The sequence below is a fragment of the Manduca sexta genome, chromosome 14 (assembly GCF_014839805.1).
Source record: "Manduca sexta isolate Smith_Timp_Sample1 chromosome 14, JHU_Msex_v1.0, whole genome shotgun sequence".
NCBI classification, from domain to species: Eukaryota; Metazoa; Arthropoda; class Insecta; order Lepidoptera; family Sphingidae; genus Manduca; species Manduca sexta.
This window is the reverse complement of record NC_051128.1, coordinates 393970-415193: the sequence shown is the minus strand read 5'-3', so window position 1 is coordinate 415193 and position 21224 is coordinate 393970. Positions and strand designations below refer to the sequence as shown.

The window sequence follows — 21224 nt, the reverse complement described above, 5'->3', positions numbered from 1 at the left end:
AACTATATATCAATATGCATATTGCATAGCGCTACAAATTAGGGTTGCGACCTACTCCTCTCGATTATATGATCCCTTCGAACATCATAATTTTTAAGAATATAACTATTGTGAGCCAAAGGATATTATTTATCTATTTTTATTTACAAATTGAATTACATTAACAGTTTAATTAAACATGTAAGCTGCTTAAGTTATGAACAATTACTTATCAATATAAGACTACAGACAATAACAAATTACAGTATAGAACTGGGAGTGGATTTATATTCCAAGTGAATGGCGCCCAATGCTGTAAATTCAGGTTCATTATGATGGAATATACCATCGGTATTCATACATATGGTATTAAAATATCATTGGGCTTCGTAAAGAGGTGGATTAGTGTTAGTAGTGATGAAAATAAAACATTATTACTATGTACATTATTTATTATAATATTTACATTAACTTCATTCATATCCGTGAATCATGCTTGAGCTTCTTTTTTCTTTTCATCTTCTTTAGTATTCATGGTCATTACTGGTCGTACTTCCTCTGCAATATTAAAAGATACTTGATTATCATGCATAAATAATACTTTAAATGTTCGATTTAAAATAATTTCGGTAGGTAGTAGTTCTTCGTTATTCATTTCATTTCTATCGTTAAAAAGTATTAGTTTGAAGACATTGTTATTTATAAAGAGATATGTAAAGACAACATTAATGTATTATACCCATGAGTAATGTCGTATAGAATTTTGTAGTTCAAAGTATACTGGTGCATATTAATTATACTAAAATCGAGTCCATCTTCCTGAACTTCATATGATGTTATAACTAGATGAGTCTATCATTATAGTTATTGATAGCTTTCAATACTAACGCTACAAGGGAATATAGTAAACCTCATGAATCGACGTAGCATTTGTACCAAAAAACCATTTCAAACACAGCACGTAAAAAATTAGAGACTTTATCTTTGCCTCGTAAAAATAAATTAAGTTGTACAAAGTAATATATTTCGCTTCAAAAGTAATTTCTTTATACATGCAACGACTTGAAACAAAGCTATCAAAGTAAATACTCCTGTAAATATTTACCCCGAAAGATCACAATACTATTTAGAATTTAAATTGAAAGATTTAGATGAAAACAATTTGTATATCTACATAAATATCATTATTTATTATTGTATTGAGATGTTGAATTTCAGAAGCAATAGAGGTATATAAGTATTGCACAGATTTTTTATTTATGCCAATTATGTGCTGGGTACGTACTATTTATTTAAGGTATTTCCGTTGTATGTAGTGATATCAAAATACTTTTACTAATAGCCGCATTAAGAAATACCACTAAATTTCACTCTGAACTAATTATTATATCAGCATTTTATGTTCCTCATTAGATACACCAAGAATATGTCAATTGATGTATGAAGTCTTAGCATTACGGATTTTGACATTTGAGTTCCTTTTTTTTGTATATAACCAACGTAGCTAATAACAGGCGCTTAAATGATAACTCAAATTTTATTCAAATACGTTAAACGTCTACTTAAGATCGTGCTCAAAATTATGATTAATTAATTAATACGACGCTTAGCATCTCTGTCTTAAGAGCAAACACGAAGTAAGGTAATTAATACTGATAGAGTAAAACTGATATGACAATTCGTGTAGCCCAGTGTGTTCATTGCCTTTGGTTATGATGCTTCATTTCGTCGATTTCTTATTTAAAATATAATCACCTGGGTCAGCTTTCCTCCTGTCTTTGTAATCAGGATTGTCCCAGGGTTGTCTCTCCGCGCTGCCGAAGATCACGTAGACTATGTTAGAGCCCACGCACAAGCCAGCCGTCATCAGGAACACGATGCGCCAGCGTGACATGTCAGACTGGAAAATTACGTTCATATTATATTATCACGCTCTTGGCTTGTATCCCATATATTGTTAAAAACCCTACTCGTATAGCTCGTTTTGATGAGACGTGATTGGAATTCACACACACAACATCACGCCTCAATCTCCGAAGGGGTATGCAGAGGTGCGACCACGGCGCCCACTTTTTGCCAAGTGCATTCTGTCTCATGATGTGATAGTCGAGCCTATCGCCATATTGGGCACAAATTCCAGATCCCGGGCTGTGCTGTGATATTTGGAATTCATGCTCGTCTAAATGGCGAATGTCGTCGATATGGTAGGCAGCGGCTAAGCTATGCCCCTTATATTACATAAGTCTACAGATAGTGGTTACCGCTTACCATCAGGTGGACTGCTTGCAAATTTGTCTACTTAGGCAATAAAAACATTGTTGATCCTCATATATTTTATAGTATTTAAATATAACCCAACTATCTTTAATGCCTGGTGCAATAAAACCAATAATCGGTGCTTAAAATACTCACCGAATCATTGCGTAGAATGAGACTAGTCGCCACTGGAGTGAGGACGGCTCCAATGCTGCCGGCAAAGTTGGTGAGAGAGAGCATCACGCCAGCGAAATGGGGCGACAAGTCCAAGTGGTTCACCTGGAAATAGTATTGATTTACTATTTGGTGTTTTATTTTTTTATAACCGTTATATTGTTAGAATTATTGGTTGCTCCACACATTGTTGGTGCTTTGCCCATCATTAAGTAATAAGTAGGAATGGAAGTTGAAAAGAGGCAGTAGATAAAAAAATATTGCCTCATGTCAGAAACGTAGTTCGTATGTAATATATCCAGTAATAAACATTCTCGATACTTTGTTAACATATTGCATTTATTCGTACTTTTATTTTACAATTATGATATTTTTTATTTTTCACCGTGTGGCAATTTTTCACTAGCTTATTCAAAGGGAGTGAATGCTATATAATAATATATAGCTCTCGGCATGACCGCACCTTTAGATTTGCAGACACAATCGTACAAAACACATTGAATTTCAATATCGTTCGAGATAAAACTATTGGATGATATTTCAAGGAGCTTCAGTGGATGTACAAATGATTGGCTTTTTATTTCTGAGAACAGATTTTTCTTGAATTACCTTTCATAGTCTATACCGAGTTATCGTCTAGATTGTATACTCTAATAATAATAATAATAACAGCCCTGTATTATATACTTGCTCACTGCTGAGCACGGGCCTCCTCTACTACTGAGAGGTATTAGGCCTTAGTCCACCACGCTGGCCTACTGCGGATTGATAGACTTCACACACCCTCGAAATTCCTATAGAGAACTTCTCAGGTATGCAGGTTTCGTCACGATGTTTTCCTTCACCGTTAAAGCGAACGATAAATTCACAAAGAATACACACATGATTTTTTAGAAAAGTCAGAGGTGTGTGCCCTTGGGATTTAAACCTGCGGACATTCGTCTTGGCAGTCCGTCCCACACCCAAGTAGGCTATCGCCGCTTTTCTAATACCTGTACAATATATAAGTAAAATTGTAGGTATTCCTGATTATGCAAATCACAAACTGTGTACAAATGTCTCAATCTCTCTATAGGATATTGCACATAAAGTCGTAATAAACGGGAACCATGAATCTTCTCTAAATTACCCAAAGTAATTTTTTTTAATAAAATTTTAGCAACATAAGTAGGACTTTGTAGTACTGAGCCAGCGATATTATATAATGTGTTCTTTTTAATTGTTCCTACCGTCATCATTATCAGCCGCAGGATGTCCATTGCTGAACATGGGCCCCTCCCAAAGATTTCCAGATCGACCTATTGTAAACGGCCCGCATCCAGCGAACCCTTGTGACTTTTATGACGTCATCTGTCCACCTCATGATTTTGTGCAAATAAAATTACATAATATTAATCTTACCATGAAGCCAGCAGACGTGAACCCGCACATAGTCAATACACCTATGAGTGTAGCTATCGCGATGTTCTTGTGGTCCGGGCCGAGGTACGCCAGGAGTATCAGCCCGGCGCCCGCCCCGAACATAGCTGTTAATAAAATAATCATGGTTTCAGAAAACCGTTGCGACAATGCAAGAAAACGTCTTCTTTATTTTGAAATTTTAAGTTTTCTTCTGATACAACTAAATTACGAAAGTCATCTGTTGCTAGCTTAAACGATGGTGCTAAAACTACCCATAAGCAGTACATCAGTAACACGCTATATTAGAACTTAATATAATGGTTCTTACTCCTGGCAAGCAACAGCTGGGCTGTGCCTCTAGCATTGCTTTATAGTCCATGAATGGCAGCTCCTGCTTACCATCAGGCAGAGCGTTTGCTCGCTTGCCTACTAAGGCAATAAAAAAAGAAATAGTTACCTAAAGAGTTAAATATTTTTCTACAGGAGGTGACAGACAGGAGGCCTCTGTTGTAAATCTTTTCGCAGACGGTTGACGATACAACGCTGCCTACCCACATGCCGAAATAAGGCAATGCGGAGAGCAGGGCACTCTGAAGAGAAAGAATAATGTCAAGCATGTTAGCAAGATGCTAGTTAACCTAATGACAAAACTATTATTCACGGCGATAAAGTTTTATTCTCTCAATTAATGCGCATACATACTAATTCATTTAAACCCGTTTAAAAAAAAATAAACAATAATGTTATTGCTAAGTGAAACATTATTGTTTTTATAAAGTTTTAAGTAGGGTCATCCATTTAAAAGTCTCTTATATAATTCGTTAGTATTATATTGTATGTAGGTACTTACATTTCTTAAGGATATATGCATTGCCCTTTCCAAATATGTGGGCGTGTCCACAAAGAATAACACGAAAGCAGTAGCAGCTCCAACATGAGATACCACGATCGCCCATAAAGGCCCAGTCTTAAACATCTCCCTCCACGGTGTGGGACGATTGACCTGAAAAGTAATCAATATTGTAATTTACTGGTGTTAGGTCTCTCATATGTGAGAGTCTGCCTGGGTAGGTACCACCGCAATGTTTATTTCTGCCGACGAGCAGCAATGTGTATTCACTGTTGTGTTCCGGTTTGCAGGACATTGTAGCCAGTGTAACTACTGGACATAATGAGACTTAACATCTCTCGTCCCAGGATAGCGAGCGCAGTAGAATACCAAACAATACTTTGTAATTCAAGGTGTTGGATTGTCTTTTTACTGTTTATGGGTGGTCGTATCGCCTTCCATCAGGAGAACGGCAAGCTGGTCTCGTCACTCAAAGCAAAAAAAAAAAAAAATAATAAAAAAAAAAAAAACACAAAGTATCTTTGTTTGTAGGACTCTTTAGCTTAAAAGATGACTTGTCAATTTATATCCTTATCCTTTGTCCCAATACCAAAAATCCTTATTCTATTTCTCAATATCTGTTCTGAGATATTGTGGAAGCACCCACAAATTTTCTAGTATATATTTATCAATGTTTTAAAAGGAACATATCTTAAAACTACTATATAATTATAGCAAGCGAGATTTCTGGCTTTGTTGCTCTTTGCGATCAGAATTCAACAATGATCACTTACTGTCTAAAAATACACCATGTCTTTATTCCTGAAGAGGTAGGTATTGGTGAGGCTGGGCATCCACTCGTTTCCATGTGTGTTCCATCTCACGACGCCATAGAGGGCAAGCCTATCGCTATATTCGGCTCAAATCGTAGACTCCGGATTGATAAAGAGTAAAAGAGCCAGAATCAATTTGCCCGATCTGTGATTCGAGACCACCGACAGATCTCGTACCACGCAGGCAATACAACTATACCATCAATGTAATTACCTTCGTCTGACCTGTAGTCATGTTCAATCCCATCTCAATGTAATACTTCTCCTCCTCGCTGATCATGGGATGCTCTTCAGGAGAGCTGGCTGAGAACCAGAACCATATCGCAGCAGTCAAGAACATCAACCCAGCAATGCTATAGAAGATTAGCTTCCACCCCATCGCTGTTTCTGCTAATATCCCTGATACTGGCATTGCAATGATTGTGCCCACTTGAGACCCTGAAAAGAAGAATTGAATTAGTGTTAATGGATGAGTGTCAAAGATATGATCGTAGATTAGTTGAAAGTATATGATATAGATATGTTGCAAGGAAAGAGAGGGAGAAAGTCATTATCTTGACAATATCTATTTAGTTGTGATCACTTACGTTGAGAGGATTAACTTATGAATTTAATTTCTATTCTATGAATAACCATTAAATAGTAAAATAATTTCAGGTTATTCTTCGACATTTGACTAATCGTACAAAACGCAATGAAACATCACAAAACTTGTCATTTCACGTCAGTTTTCCGTACGACAGTTGCTTTAATTTCGGTTGATTCGGCTTTTCTGTGGTGAAGACATAATTGGTATTTCATTTCGTAAGCCATAATAAGATCTTGCTGTAATAGTTAAATATCTCTATAGAACTCTTAACAGTACTGCAGACCTAATGCGGAACATTGACAATAAATTATGCCTCTCATGCCATTCGAGATTTTTATTTCGCAAACAGCTTAAATGTAATGAAATTCGTTTTGTGTCATAATATCATAGGCAATATTTAAGCTTGTATGACATTTTTAGAAGCTGATCCATATCACGATTATTCTGTGGAAAAAATACTGAACGTTTTACATTAGTGTAATAGTGGGCACTTATCTGACTCCAAATAAATGCTGAGATTTTTCTTCTTGTTTAATAACAATGAAATTTAGGTTAAACAAAAAATGCTTAGAAGTACTTTACTGCTGTATGAAATTCACTATCAAGAACCCAGTTTAAAGTGTAATGAATAACTAAATAGTCACCTAGGATCCCTAGATTGTACTGTTCGTAGATACATTTGTTTACATTATGAATAGGCCAGCTTCTTGACTAGTATGACTGTCTCATAGAAATTCAACGCGTAGTGACATCGTGTTTTGTAGGATGGATGAGATATAGAAAAGCCGAAACACTCCTCCCCTAAACCCTATTCCTTCATTTATGACTAACAGCGAAACTATGGTTCTTCTCACAATGTGTGTTCAAGCTTTTTTGTTTGTAAGGACATGGTAAGCTGGGAAGCATTGAAATGGGAGTGAAGACTGGAGAGATGATTACCGACGCCAGTCAGCTCAATTACAGTTTGGTATCGGAGTTTAATGGATATTACTAATCATATTATGACATATTTGGTAATTGTTTGCCAGCTTTGCTAAAATAATCCATGTAGAACAATACCTCCGTAGACGATTCCTGTCAAAGTAGTCCGTTCATTAGCTGGAAGCCACCTGCCAAGGAGGGTATGGCTTGCGGGGAAGAGGCAGGCTTGCGTGAGACCCATTAACACTCTGCAGAGACACACCATACTCCAACCTCCCTGAAACCATTACGTACATTACATTTGGATACCCGGTAGATAACTAGGTATGCAATTTTTTGTATTGGTAATTCAATGAATATCGAAAATCATCGCTTCGGCATTTAGTTCTATTGACCGTCGTCCGTCTCGCAAGTATTGTTTTCTTACAATTTAATGAAAAGACGAGCGTCCTGCTTACTTGACGGTAAGCGGTATGAGCGTCCATGAATAGTATCAACATGATACAGAATTTCGTATTACAAATTTCTAAGCGAGACTCCACTGCAGTAGTCACCTTGAGACAAGATGCTAAGTCTCATAATGCACAGTAATTACCAATATTGTTAGTATTTACAAGTCCAGTAACTATAAACAGAGTACTTAGGCCATCAAAAATGAAATTCTTTGTTCAATAAGTAGTACAAGCGACTTTTTATTTTTCTATTTCAAATCTAGTTTCTCCTCTGCTTACCCCATCATCCAAATCCGCATAACAGTTTGCCAGTACAAACAAACATCACAAACTTTCGCAGTGATAATATTAAGTAAGATATAATTAAATAACGAGATGAGTAAATCTCGTATAAAGGCCACAACTTAAATACCAACACCAACCAGTTGTCCACAAAGCACGCCGCTCGTTATTCTGACCAGAAAACTAACAGAAATAAATCTTTAGTTAAACTAGCTTTTAACACGGATTTACTCAAGAAGCCAGAGTGAAATGCGGAGAAATTATTCCGCTAGGAATTTAGCTCCGAGCGTTGAATTAACATTGAAGTAAGTAAATTAAAGTGGACTATTGTGCGCTTACATTAGAGGCTTCCCACTAAATGGAACGAGGAAATAATACACAACTGTTTAAGCTCTTCCTTGGGTCATACAGATTTCTAGATTGTGATAAAGTAACGGTATTGTTTTTCAGATTTTGGTTGCGGTTTCGCTTGGAATACTATTTGTGACAAGTAAAGGATAATACTATAAGTACTAATCTTTTCTGGATGTTCAAATATGCAAAATTATATCGAAATAGGTATAGGTTTATGCGTGAAACCTTTCAAACATATTATTTTTTATTTTTCTTTTATTAAATCTTTATTAATTTGGATTTATTCATGTTACGCACAAAAGAACGTCATCAAGCTATCAATTTAATTTTTAAACGATACAGACACAACTGAATGTGGACATCACCGAGAATTATGTACTTTATAAATAAACATTATTATTATTTACTCAAAGAAATTGACAGTCACCGAAAGAACCATAAATGTACAACGTGGATTCAGTAAGCTAGGCGTCCATAAATATTCCAACAGTAGAACAACACATTACCTCTACTTATTTGGCTGATAAAACCACTATACCGTAATGCCACATAAATGGCGATAGCCTAGTAGGTTGTGGAACGAACTGCCGAAACGAACGTCCAAAGATTCAAAACCCAAGGGCACACACCTCTGATTTTTCGAAAATAATGTGCATATTTTTGTGAATTATCGCTTGCTTTAATGGTGAAGGAAAACATCGCGAGGAAACCTTCTTACCTGAAAAGTTCTCTATAGGAATTTTGAGGATGTGTGCAGTCTACTTATCCGCACTAGGCCAGCATGGTGGACTAAGGCCTAATTCCTCTTAATAGTAGTGGAGGCCCGTGCCCAGCAGTGGAACAGTATATAATACAGATCTGATATCAAAACCACTATACCGTATCAAGATTAAAACTTACCACACTAGCAACGATTGGTAGGATCATGGAGATGGTTCCATTAGCCAGTAATGCCACCAACAAGATCACCTTCCCACCATACCGCTTGGCGAGGAGACCAGCCGGGATCTGCATGGTCATGTAGCCCCAGAAGAATGAGGATAAGATCAAGCCTTGCGTCTTTTTGTCCCACTCGTATATCTGCGGAAGGGATATTAGAATTTACAAGGATATAAAGTGGGGAGGGGGGGATGGACTGCAGAGGCATGATGCTGGTTCGAAGCCAAGACACGTAGTTTAGAGGAAGCTTGTGGTAGTAGTGGCAGTGTAGCGGCACAATTAATAAATACGCCATTTCGTCAATATCACGTCGGAATCACCACTGCAGCGACGTAAAGGTTGATGCCGCTGTACAGGAGCAGATGGTTTCGTTCCTCTATGGGAGGGGCTGCGGCCGGTCAGGCGCAACATCTGCCTGACTGGAAATCTTCCCCTTACAACGCTACAACAGTATATAAAAAAGAAGTCCATTTGCGTATTTCCACTTATTTTGGATAAGTAAATTTGCTGGTGAGAAGTTATTTTTTTTCGCCCAAATAGCGACCATAGCATATAAAGTGTAAAACCCGCCTTAGTGTCCCTCGTAAGTATATCGCGTTCCAAGATCAGGCTGTGTTTATTCGATTTCAAACATTCCTGCATAATTGTGTCGAATGACATTGGGTTAACTTGTTAGTCGACACTCTATGTGGACCCTTCTCCATGTACCATCGGGTACAGTGGGGTCATATTGCCTTGTCCATAAAAAAGTGTGCAAGTAGCAAAGTGCAAACTCTTGTTTACAATCCTACACATATAACAAATAAATATCTTCAACAAAAAGCCATGAAATCACATTTGTTGACAATTTAATTACAAAGTCAACAAGAAATGAAACAAACGAAGGCAATAAATTATAAAACGTATGAAATAGATAAAATGACACGTATAAGTGATTATTTAATCAAGAAAATAAATAAAATTTATACTCTTATATTAAAATGTTTAAAAGTTCCATTGTTTGGGAAGTCTGTAGTTTTCCATACAATGGAATGACTTTGGTAACAACCCGTATGGATAATAACATTACAACAGTTATTCTACTAACTATAAACTAACCTACAGGCCTTGGTTCTTATATTTCTGTAGTTTCATTATTCTTATTTCTTAATTTTCTTAGGCTTCGATTATATTGTCGGGTTAGAAAATTCCGATACTGAATAAATTGTCAAAATTTGCCCATAAAGAAGTGAATGCTCGTATACATGTAAAAAAACCGGTTTATCTGGCCTTCAATTAACAATGTTGATTTTAAAAATTGATATCGGCTCTGGGAATTGGATTTATCCTAAAACAATAAGCGGACGATGAATGGCAACAACGTTTCGATACATAGATAATCGTATTTGATACGCGATTAAACAGTTTTTGTTATTTGTAAATCTGGTATTTTGATTAGCTTTTTATATTTCGAAATATTTCATCCTAATTTCGAATATCGGTGTAATGGGGTAAAAGGATTTATAGTTTAATTAATAATGAAATTCAGATCAAATTATTCTTAGCCAGAACAACTTACCTCTTATTTGAATTTTCATTTTTGTGAAGGACAGAAACAATTAAATATTATTTGAAATATATTACGAATAATTTACTTTATTAATCAATAATTTCAATCTAAATTCGATTTGTTTTTCCTATGCTTATATTCATTCATATCGATTTTCGGGACACTATAATTTTACTGCATTTTTCTAGTCTATACTACGAATTGATCATATAACCGTATAGCAAAAAAAAAGTTGAAATATTTATTGAAGAGGGATAATCATCTCGTTTGCCGAAACTCTGTAGACCCCATTTCGCTTATCTTCAGGTGTAGTGGCTCTGATTTGCCTTGCTCGTATAAAAAACGGAGTCTTGTGTGAACAAAGTAAACCGCTCTAAACAGATTGAAGTTTCTTTTTTTTTTTCAAAAGATGAGGGAAGTAAGCGTGCTGCCATTCTTTGGTAAATGATTAGCAGCACTAATAAGACAAAATATGACAGACTTATGGTGGTAGGTCTCCCATATAAGAGAGTCCGTCTGGGTAGGTACCACTGCAATGTCTATTTCTGCCGACAAGCAGCCGTGTGTAGTCACTATTATGTTCCGGTTTGAAGAACATTGTATACAGTGCAACTACTGAACATAATAAGACTTAACATCTCATGTCTCAGAATGGCGAGCACAGTGGAATACCAAATTATACTTTGTAATTCAAGGTATTAGATGGTGTTACTACTGTTTATGGGCGGTCGTATCGCTAACCATCAGGCGAATGGCAAGCAATTCAAAAAAGAGCAATAAAAAAAGACGAAATCTCCAGTCACGATTTATTTGGTTGACACTTGACATTACAACTAAAGGTGGTTATCACTGCAGTATGATAAGAATTATTTATACTTCACTCTATAAATGCGTGGGAAAACATTAACGAAAATAAATAAAAGACACGCGACTTTTCACTAAATGTTACTATCATATTGTAAAGAAAAAGTTACGTTTACATATGATTAGCGTGAAATTTTACGTCACAAATATTATAGTATTTAACGTCCAAATTTAGGAAAGTTTTTGCCACGACATGCGTTGTTTGCTAATGGATTCATTTATGTCTAATATTTAAACAATTATTTTGGGACGATATGGTTGCATAATGTTACGTACTGGCAACAAAAAATATATATTTTATTGGTTGTAACGATTTATGTTGGCAAGGAAAATTAGCAATGAATATTAGCATAGATTCGATGTAATTTGATTTATAGTTATATATAAGTAGTCGAATGTCTATAGACAGAAAATGTCGCTGTTTCACTGTCAGTTTTTTTTTGTTTCATATAGCTACATTACGAGACGAATATACCGTATGTATGTCCTACGACCGCCCATAAACAGTAGTAACACCATACAGAACTTTGAATTACAAAGTACAGTGTGGTACTTTATTGTGCTCATTTCTCTGCGACATAAGATGTTAAGTCTCATAATGCCCAGTAATTATGCTATCGGCAATGTACTTCAAAGCGGGACCCAACAGTGTATATACTCAGTTGTATATTTACAGTCAATCAATTAATCAACAATCAGTCAGTCAAATAAAAGTGTATAAAATTTAAATTTTCCAAAAATTATTGAAAGTGAAATTGCCCAATCCCAAATAAATATTTACACTAACGTTAGTACAATAAATACTCTTCTAAAAATACTAGCTATGACGCCTGAATATGACAAAGCAAATCCTACAATATTTTACGCGCTGATAGCTATGATGTTTTAAGATTCTTGTAGCCTTTTTACACATTTATATCACAGATTCAATAAACATAATGACTTTCAATTGGAACACGAACAAATTTTCCGATACTTTTGCTTTGCTGTGCAATTATGGTATATATGTGATTAAATCTCATACAAGAAACATGATAGATTAGCTAGGTAGGGCTCTTTATTATTGTTGAAAATAAGGACACAAATGAAGTCGCACCTACTTGGATGAGCGAACTGGCACTTATGATGTATTTATTTTTCCATGTCCTTTCAGTTGGCTCTTCTCTCTTTAATTCCGGCTACATAGTCACTGATTATATTTTATTTATAATAAATTGTATTTATCGTTTGATAATTTGTAGCATTATGCTCATCTATCATCATTAACATAGAGAATTTTATTTTGAATTTTTGAGAGTTATTCTACTAAAATTATGAATTTTCTCCCTTTACCTGACGCCCAAGCTGGAATTTTAGTTACATTGTGTAGACATGGTTGTCTCTCATCAGTCGACACAATTATGCAAACCTATTTAGAAATAGATATACAAAGGCTGATCCCAGAATGCGACACACTTACGTGAACCACTATGACGGGTTATACATATGGGTCGCTATCCGGGCGGATGCAAATAACCTACCATACCCTTTTTTTTTTTTGGTTTCGCGGAGAAAGTCCCTTATTACTACCACCCAGCCTTCGTGGGGGGCGACTGAGCGGTTATGCTGGGGTAACCGTGCCTTACGGCCCGGCGTTGAGCCGCCCGGATTTGATGACGACCTTCGGGCGACCGCCGGGCTGAGTCCCTAACCCGAGTACAACTAACCTATGCACGGCCTACCAGCTAAAACTCCGCGGTGGCCCTCTTCGGCGCATTAGGGACGACTGCGGGCTTCCTCTGACGGAAGTTTCTAAGTATTCGTCCGCAGCGGGTGCCGCCTTGCGGCCCGTCTCCTATGGGGGGGGGGGGGGGGCTCAGAAGCTCCCACGCACCGAAGGACGCCCTCGGCGTCTACGGCAGCATGAGGCCAACTACACACTGCCGTCCATCCCGGGGGTCAACCGAAAAATGTGCAAGGATGCACAAAAATGCAGTAGGGCGGACAGCCCCCTGCTGCCCGCCGACGACCCCCTTCGTGGCCCCTATTAGTCGCCTCTTACGACAGGCAGGGGATACCGTGGTGGAATTCTTCAAACGCCCCCATTCCACAGGGCGGAACCTACCATACCCTACCACTCCAAAAATATAGAAAAATAATTCCTACCTCAACATTGGAATCGTTCCGCCGCGTGACGTCAGTCATAGCGAGGATGGCCACACCAAGACTGCTGCGTGCTATGAACAGCGCGATCATGCAGAAACTCATGCATATCATCTGCACGTGCCGAATACCGAAGCCAAATTCTGGGGAATCAGAAACAGAGGTTAGCATGGTAAGAGGTATCACTATTTTAGTAGACAAACAATAGTCTGCAGGCACTGTTTAATTGACTTTTTAATCAGGGAGCTTACTCTCTATAACAGCGAAAACTCATAACACGGACGTGTTAGGTTATCTTACTGAAATTTATGCGAAATGGTATTCAGTGTTGCAATTTCTATTGTCATAAACGTGATGAGGTGTGTTACATGCTTTTAATGAACTGTCAAAGGAAAGCAGGGGTCAAGAGTTTTCAAACACTCTTTGCAGTATTATCAGGTATAATTTTGTTGCCAGAAAGGTCTACATGACCTTTCCTGATAAACATTCCGTCATATACCACACAGCTCATAATTCCTCACCTATTACATTCATCACTTATCGTACTCTTCTTTCTACTTCAATACGAGGATGACACAATACACTTTTTCAAGCATATTTTAGACAGAATATGAAAATATTGTTCCTACAACCATCCATCTCCCTGAATTTAACCAGATCTAATCTTACAGTAATTATGATTCTTCACATACCATCAGGTGATTATCGTTTGTCTACAAAATATAAATGTATATAGATATAAATAAAAATTTCGAGAAAGCCCTGCACAATATTTCAAATAGAATTTCGAACCGCGCTCGTCTAAAGATTTATTGTCTTGTTGCAGCTAGCCTTCAAATCCCATTACAAACTGATGTATTTTCAAAACGTGTAATACGTGTCCAATAGAATCTTCTATTGGAGACATTAATAGTGGGCGCAGATGGATTTTTGTCAACGACCGTCTTTAGCCGTTGAGTTGGTATTCCGTTTAGTGCTGATTCAATACTTTTAATAATTTTTTTTTGCTTTGTTCTGTTCTATTCATCATTTCAGCTGGGAATCGTCCACTGCTGGACATAGGCCTCCCCGATTGAACGCCACAGGGACCGGTTGTAGGCCGCCCGCATCCATCGGACTCCGGCGACCCTCACCAGGTCGTCGGTCCACCTCGAGGGGGGCCTGCCTACGTTGCGTCTTCCTATCTATTCTGCCCAATATTTTTTACAAAGCGAAGATTTATCAGTTGCATGTGGCCCATAAAATTACGAGAGGTTTAAAGTCTCAATTCCTCTCTATAACTGTCGTCAAAGGACCCACGATTTCTCTGCCATTGAGATTTAATTTGCAGTGATCGACACGTATCAAGAGACCTACTTAATCGTTGGCTCTTTGCCATAAAAATACTGATTTTATTGTGACAAAATTGTTACCGACTTACAACTTCTTTAATCAGTTGGAATTAGTGTTTCATTTTACAAAATTAGCATTATCACTTTCAATGGCGAAGGGTGAAATTTTTCAAAAGGTAACCCAATGCAAATAGTGCTTTGGTTAACGTATCGAAGGCAATTTAACAGAAAATAAAAACTTAAACGTAAATAACCCTAAAAAGGAAGCCGGTAGGAATCAAGTTGTATGGACGCTTCGCCGCTGACCACCTTCATTAGTATTAGAACCAATATTGAATACTTCATTTCTTTTCTCTCTTCGAGAGTTTCAAAGTATTGATTGTCATATGTTTCAATTTGTATGTCTACTAAAACCGATTATATACGACCGTCTGCGTTCATCGTAGGACAAATCGGTCAATTATTTAGTTTCATCTTAAAATATCGAAGCAATAAATTACTTATCCTTTCTTAAAATGACAGCGATTCATTTTGTAGAAAAGCTTTAAAATTATTTAATTTATGCGAAATTGGCAAAATTGGATTTGAATTTAACTTTTATCCATCTATTGAAAGCTGTAAGTGAATGTTATGAAAACTTAACATTTTTCATTTATTGAAATATGATTTTAAATCGATTTTCATTTTCTCAGTGTTGCGGTGTATAGCTGCCTGGCACACGATGTTTTAATGATTCGATCCCCGCATTGAAATAGTTATTATGTTTGTTTATTGTATATATATTTTATCTACGTGAGAGGACAAGATTTATACCTTATTATGAAGAGCTACGTAGTCAGTATTAATTATTTTATATACAACTACTGTTGAAGCACATAACATTATTCAATCTTTTTTTACTTAAAATATATCATCAATATCCACATAAAATCCGCTAAACATAGACCTTCCCTAAAGATTTCCCGACTCACTAATCTGTCCATTTTATACCAAAAGTAATTTAGCTTGTCATATTCTATTACTAATTAAATTAACTACTTAAAAATAAGTAGAGTAAAGACGTGACTTCAATAAACTCTGGTTTGTCGACCAGCTTCTTGTTTTCATTCAATTAAAGTTTCTGATTAGTTGAAAATGATCCGATTGTTGAGATCGTGCTCTGCTTTTTAATTTGAGCTCTTAATTCTGGATAATGGAGGCACTTATTGAGTGATGTATGATAAAATTGTATTCGAGCAAGAAGGTCCCCTGTTGGTAAGTAGGGTCCATATTGAATCAAGGACCGTTCTGAGCTATGTTAGTGCAACAAGATACCACGAGACCGTCCCGTATGCGCCGCAGAAGGCCGATTTTGATTGGTACGCCGGTCTAAGGTATACAGGGGTTAGGGACTCGATCTAATGCTCGCTCGGAAGAAGCTATACTCACGAATGTCGACATTGGGCCGTGAGATCGGTAAAACCAACATAACCTCTAAGTGATGGTAAAGACAACGCGTTTTCGCCCATAAAAAAAATAGGAAATTTAGGGTCAATATGTCAACTGACGAGAAACATATAATTCCTTGCTAAACCACATTGACAGTAGCCGGGGCTTAAAGCTACAGTTTACTATCACTGCTAATAATATTTGATTAATCCATTCAACACTATCACGAGATAGTAAACTAATAGTGAACTAGAAATAAATTGGCAGCCGAATGGCCATTAATAAAGCGAAAAGTAGCTCTAAACGTTTAATGATGTTACTTATATTTACTGACATATTTTTTGTTTGTTTGTTTACAGAGCTTGTTTATAGAAATGTTCTGATTTAGACATTTCTTTGACATATAAAAAGCTACTGTATTCCTAAGTGCGATAATTTACTTTTCTCATACACACGTGGGCACCAGACGTAAAATTCTTACTATTTGAAGATTGGTGTATTTATAACTTTTACGTAGCTAACAAGCTATCTCATATCTTTACACCAGACATACTTTCTATAACAAATTTTCTTGTCCTAAAGAGTAACCCTAATATCTCTATTTCTCTCGATAGCCGTTGTTTTCACAATTGAAAGTTCTACCCCAAATCCAAAAGGAACAATAAATCTCAAAAGAAGTCGTGAAAAAACACAAGTATATAAACGCGAAACACGCGGCGTGTGAGTGTTTAGAATTAGGGATAAATTCTAATGATATCACTTAATGTTTCGCATGTTTATAAATAATTTAACTATTTGAACTATTTTTGCCAACGCTACGACAGTGTAGTGCGTGGATTGATTTCCGCGTCGAATGTGTGTCAATAGTGAAATAAAAATGTGAATTTTGTAGAATAGTTTATTTTGGTATTTATTGTTAATAATTTACATTATTGAGCTTACAGTGAATTTAGAATAGGATAAATGCAAAAGTTTTTGTTTATTCTTGAAAACTTTTATACAAAAAGGTAATTACGGTTTTTGTTATATTTCGTATTTAACGTCAATAAAAAAAAACTAATATGGAATTTAAAGAACATTGTTTATACTTTTTTATAAATAAATAATAATATGTTTTTTTAACAAATTAATAATGTTATGTCTTTAAAATAAGATCTACATGTAATAAGAAATAATTAAATTTTAAATAAAAATAAACGAAAGCACTCCCCTCGAAATTACAATAAACAATATAGCGAGTGCGCATACGCATACAGGAAACTACAAATTTCTTACTTTTAGCCGATACGCTGAGCCGGCCCGGCTCCCGCCGAAGCATTTTTAAAGACATTCTTTTTTCTTCGACCATATTGTCACTGCTTTTCACCACTCACTATTACATTCCGCGGACGAATGAAAGCTAAGAGGAAATTGCACTGAGTATTTAATAAGGAATCGACGATATTTGTCTGTTGATATTCAGACTTAATGTTTTAGAAGGTAAAGTATAAATTGCTTTGTCGGTAATGGTTAAGTTTTAGTCTAGTTGACATGCTGATAGTACGTGCCGTTGTTTATATTATGTATAACGTATTTCATTGTTTACGTTCCAGGTTTTGCTTGCGAGTCTGTAATTTAAAAATTCTTAAATCGAGTCAATTTTAATGGTTCTATAGCTTTATTTCTATTAAGTATGCATTTTTCGGATTAATAAATTCCCGTCTCTCATTAATATTGAAAGTACGCTGATTTATTCCATATACTTTATATAAATATTTTTTTAGGTTATCTGTCGCATAGTGGATGATGGACTTTAAAACAAACCACCGTGGGTTCGATATCTACATCAAGTTTTCTTTTCTGTGAACTAGATTTGCTTTTAATTAGCAATATAAATGAAATTTATGGAATTTACACGTTGAAGTTTAATCTTTTTCAACAAAGAGTTAAAGCTTTTAAGTTAGGAATTTGTAACAATTCTGAAAATTCTTTCAATATCAGGTAGCTACATGTTATGTTATATTAAATAGTTATAACATATTGCCTAGCCCTAGTGCTGTTATAGGTTACTTTTTATTCCAGCAACGACCTTTTAAGCGCCATTATAAACCCTATTGCTAATAAAGCATTGAACATATTGCGTACTTTATAAAACACTATATTTTCTCGTGGCTCCGCATAAGTGAAATCTTTTTCCCAGCAAATGACCATCTTGATAATTTCCCGATATACAAAGTAGCACATCGTCGGAAATAGTACAATACTACGTAATTAGTTTTCGTTAATGAGTCCCTTCTAGCCGAATTTCGACCTCGGTGGCCAATCTCAACAGTGATCAGCCAGGCACGCAGAAGATGTAGTACACAAGTGTGTACGCAATACACAGATGCACTCTCTGTTCCTTCACTCGCATAGTCCGGTAATACGGTGATCTGACATGATCGGAGAGAAGTTAAGTGTAGGACCAACGGCTTTCATGCTTTCCGAGGTACGGAGATATTACACCGCCAACTTCCTAACTCTGCACGAGCACAATTAATTTTTGACAGAAGGGACTGAGGTGTAGGTCATCCGAAAAGTCAGTTTCAATATCTACCTACATTTTATAATTATACAATATTGTATAATCGTAACTGTCGAACATTCGCGTAAACATAAGAAATCATTTCTTCTATGTATACCAAATTTTATCTTTATCAATATTGAATATACTTGTGGTTTCTTTCTGACCAACATCCAAACATCTACATACACTTACTTCGCTGTATGTATTTGACACGCTTGTAACAAATAAAATGTTCCTTTACTGAAATATACACGTCTATTTCCTTATTATAATAGTATTAGAGTAGAGAGTTTGGTCAAATAATGCGACCCGGAATAAATATTTGCGAATAACACTCGTCCCCCGAGAACTGAGGCGACGGGCTGTAACTAACATAATATTTGTTCTGATGCGAATAGCCTGGTCTATTGGGACTTTATATTTTTGTGTTATATAATGATAATATACGTCTATCAAAAGCGGAACTCGCTCCCTTCCAAAACCCCACTTGTAAAGCAAAAGAACAATTACTTTTGTAAATTAGTAATAATTAAATAAGCTTTGTCAATTCATTCGGGAAAAAAGAAATCTTACATACTTAGTGACTCTCCATATATATTTCAAAGATCGTGAATTCTTCCAATCGGCACCAGTGGAGTGAGCTAAAACCAACACCATCTCAATAGAAAGAGGAGAGAGGAGAGGAAGCCCATGCCAGCTTAGGTATTGCGCTGGCCTGGTATTATCATTATATAACATGTGAGTGACGACTCACCTCCATAAAATGTGTGTTAGTCACCTCAGGTTCTTTTCCTTTACTGTTCAAGCGATCATAATTCACAAAGAATGCACTTATAACTTCGAAAAGCAAGAGGTTCTAAACCAGCAACTCCCTTCATGCCAGCCATTCCTTTAGTATCGTAAATTTCTTAGTAGTTGTTTTAAAAATAAAAACCTTCTTCTCTTTCTTTCTTACGTATATGTTGTGTAGGGTTCCCTTTCAAGATATTTCACCCTTCGCGACTCTACTTTAGAATACGTTGAACAAACAAACGTACACACTTTCTATAACTAATTATATTTTGTACGCATCAAGTAAATATTTACGTCGGAATTAGATCCAGTGTATGTTAAACAGACGTCACACGTCACAACCGCGTGTGACCGCAGACTATTTTTGGCGTATCACGTGGTCTGAACAGGGCCAATGATTATATGCCTCCGCTGTTGATAGGACTGCAGTGCTGAGGTCTCGGGATCGATCCTCGGGTCGGGCTATATTGGGTTTTTCTATTTAGTATCAATCTGGAGTCTGGAATTAATGCCTGATGTGATAAGCCTGCCTTCTATTATATCATGGAAAGGTATATACGGTGAAAAGTGGCTGCACCAGTTGCGCTTCTCAGGTCCTTTGGATATCATCAGTTGGTTTGGAGGTATGCAACTTCTCTTCGTCAATACTTTTCTACTACACTGTACTAAAACCTGGCCTTGTGTAGAGACAGGCGTATCTGGACAGGAAGCTGTTGTTTTAAGTATACTTACGGTCTATTAGATTGTATATTGTCCAATATGCTACGTCTTCTAACCGTCCTTTCTTTTCTTCTTATATTTATCGTTAGATCAAGGATCGAACCCATTGTAAATCAGAGCTTTTGCTACAGTAACCTCACAATTATACCTAAAGACAATAGAGACTAATATTGCTTCCACTCAACTGTCATTAGTAATCGACATTATGTGACACACATAGCTATAAGTATGTTACCCACTGAACTACACATGTTCTTCCGAGAAACAAATACATATCTAATTTAGACACGCTATATTAGTACTATTTGCAGTAGCTGTTTAATAGAGATAAAGAGGTTTGTCTAAGCTCTAACAATGATAAAGGAACAATCAAAGGCCTGACGGAGTTTCCCGTAGTTTGTTGTATCGGTAAACGAAGGGGTGTGTGCGTTTGGTTTTAGATTATATGAAGGGTCCTAGAAAGGTTTTACTAGACAAGTTTCATGGATTAGTCTGGCTAGGTATCGTGTTGTCTATTTCTGGCACTAAACTATCAGTACTGTTATATTAAGATTTAGAGGTTTTGTAGCCAGCATGAATGCTGACCGGATAAGCCTTTATATCTCTGGGAACTCTCTCTGGCATTTGACACTAGGTTTCTGGACGACGAGCGTAATGACCAGATGCCTCGTTGACGTCAAATCTTTCTTTCTTCCCTTCATATAAAATGAAATTGATAATAAATATAAATAAATATGGACGCCTAAAATTTCACTGTGCTTCATTTTCCACCTATAAATGTGTCCTTGAAATAGATAAATCACTATTAGTTAAATAAAACAGTAAAAAAATATATTTCCTAGCC

General features: G+C 36.4%; 1 protein-coding gene across 1 annotated transcript; it reads right to left on the bottom strand.

Annotated features, from left to right (window-relative positions):
- Positions 1 to 413: 413 nt before the first annotated feature.
- Positions 414 to 17734, bottom strand: LOC115442921 (putative inorganic phosphate cotransporter). The gene is made up of 11 exons (XM_030168127.2): positions 17599 to 17734; positions 13568 to 13707; positions 8971 to 9150; positions 7121 to 7259; positions 5687 to 5910; positions 4661 to 4813; positions 4268 to 4400; positions 3811 to 3935; positions 2392 to 2514; positions 1735 to 1879; positions 414 to 537 (listed from the first exon to the last, which is right to left on the bottom strand). Exons 1-11 carry the CDS (start codon positions 17669 to 17671, stop codon positions 470 to 472), a joined length of 1503 nt encoding a protein of 500 aa, XP_030023987.2. The 5' UTR covers positions 17672 to 17734; the 3' UTR covers positions 414 to 469.
- Between the last annotated feature and the right edge of the window lie 3490 nt (positions 17735 to 21224).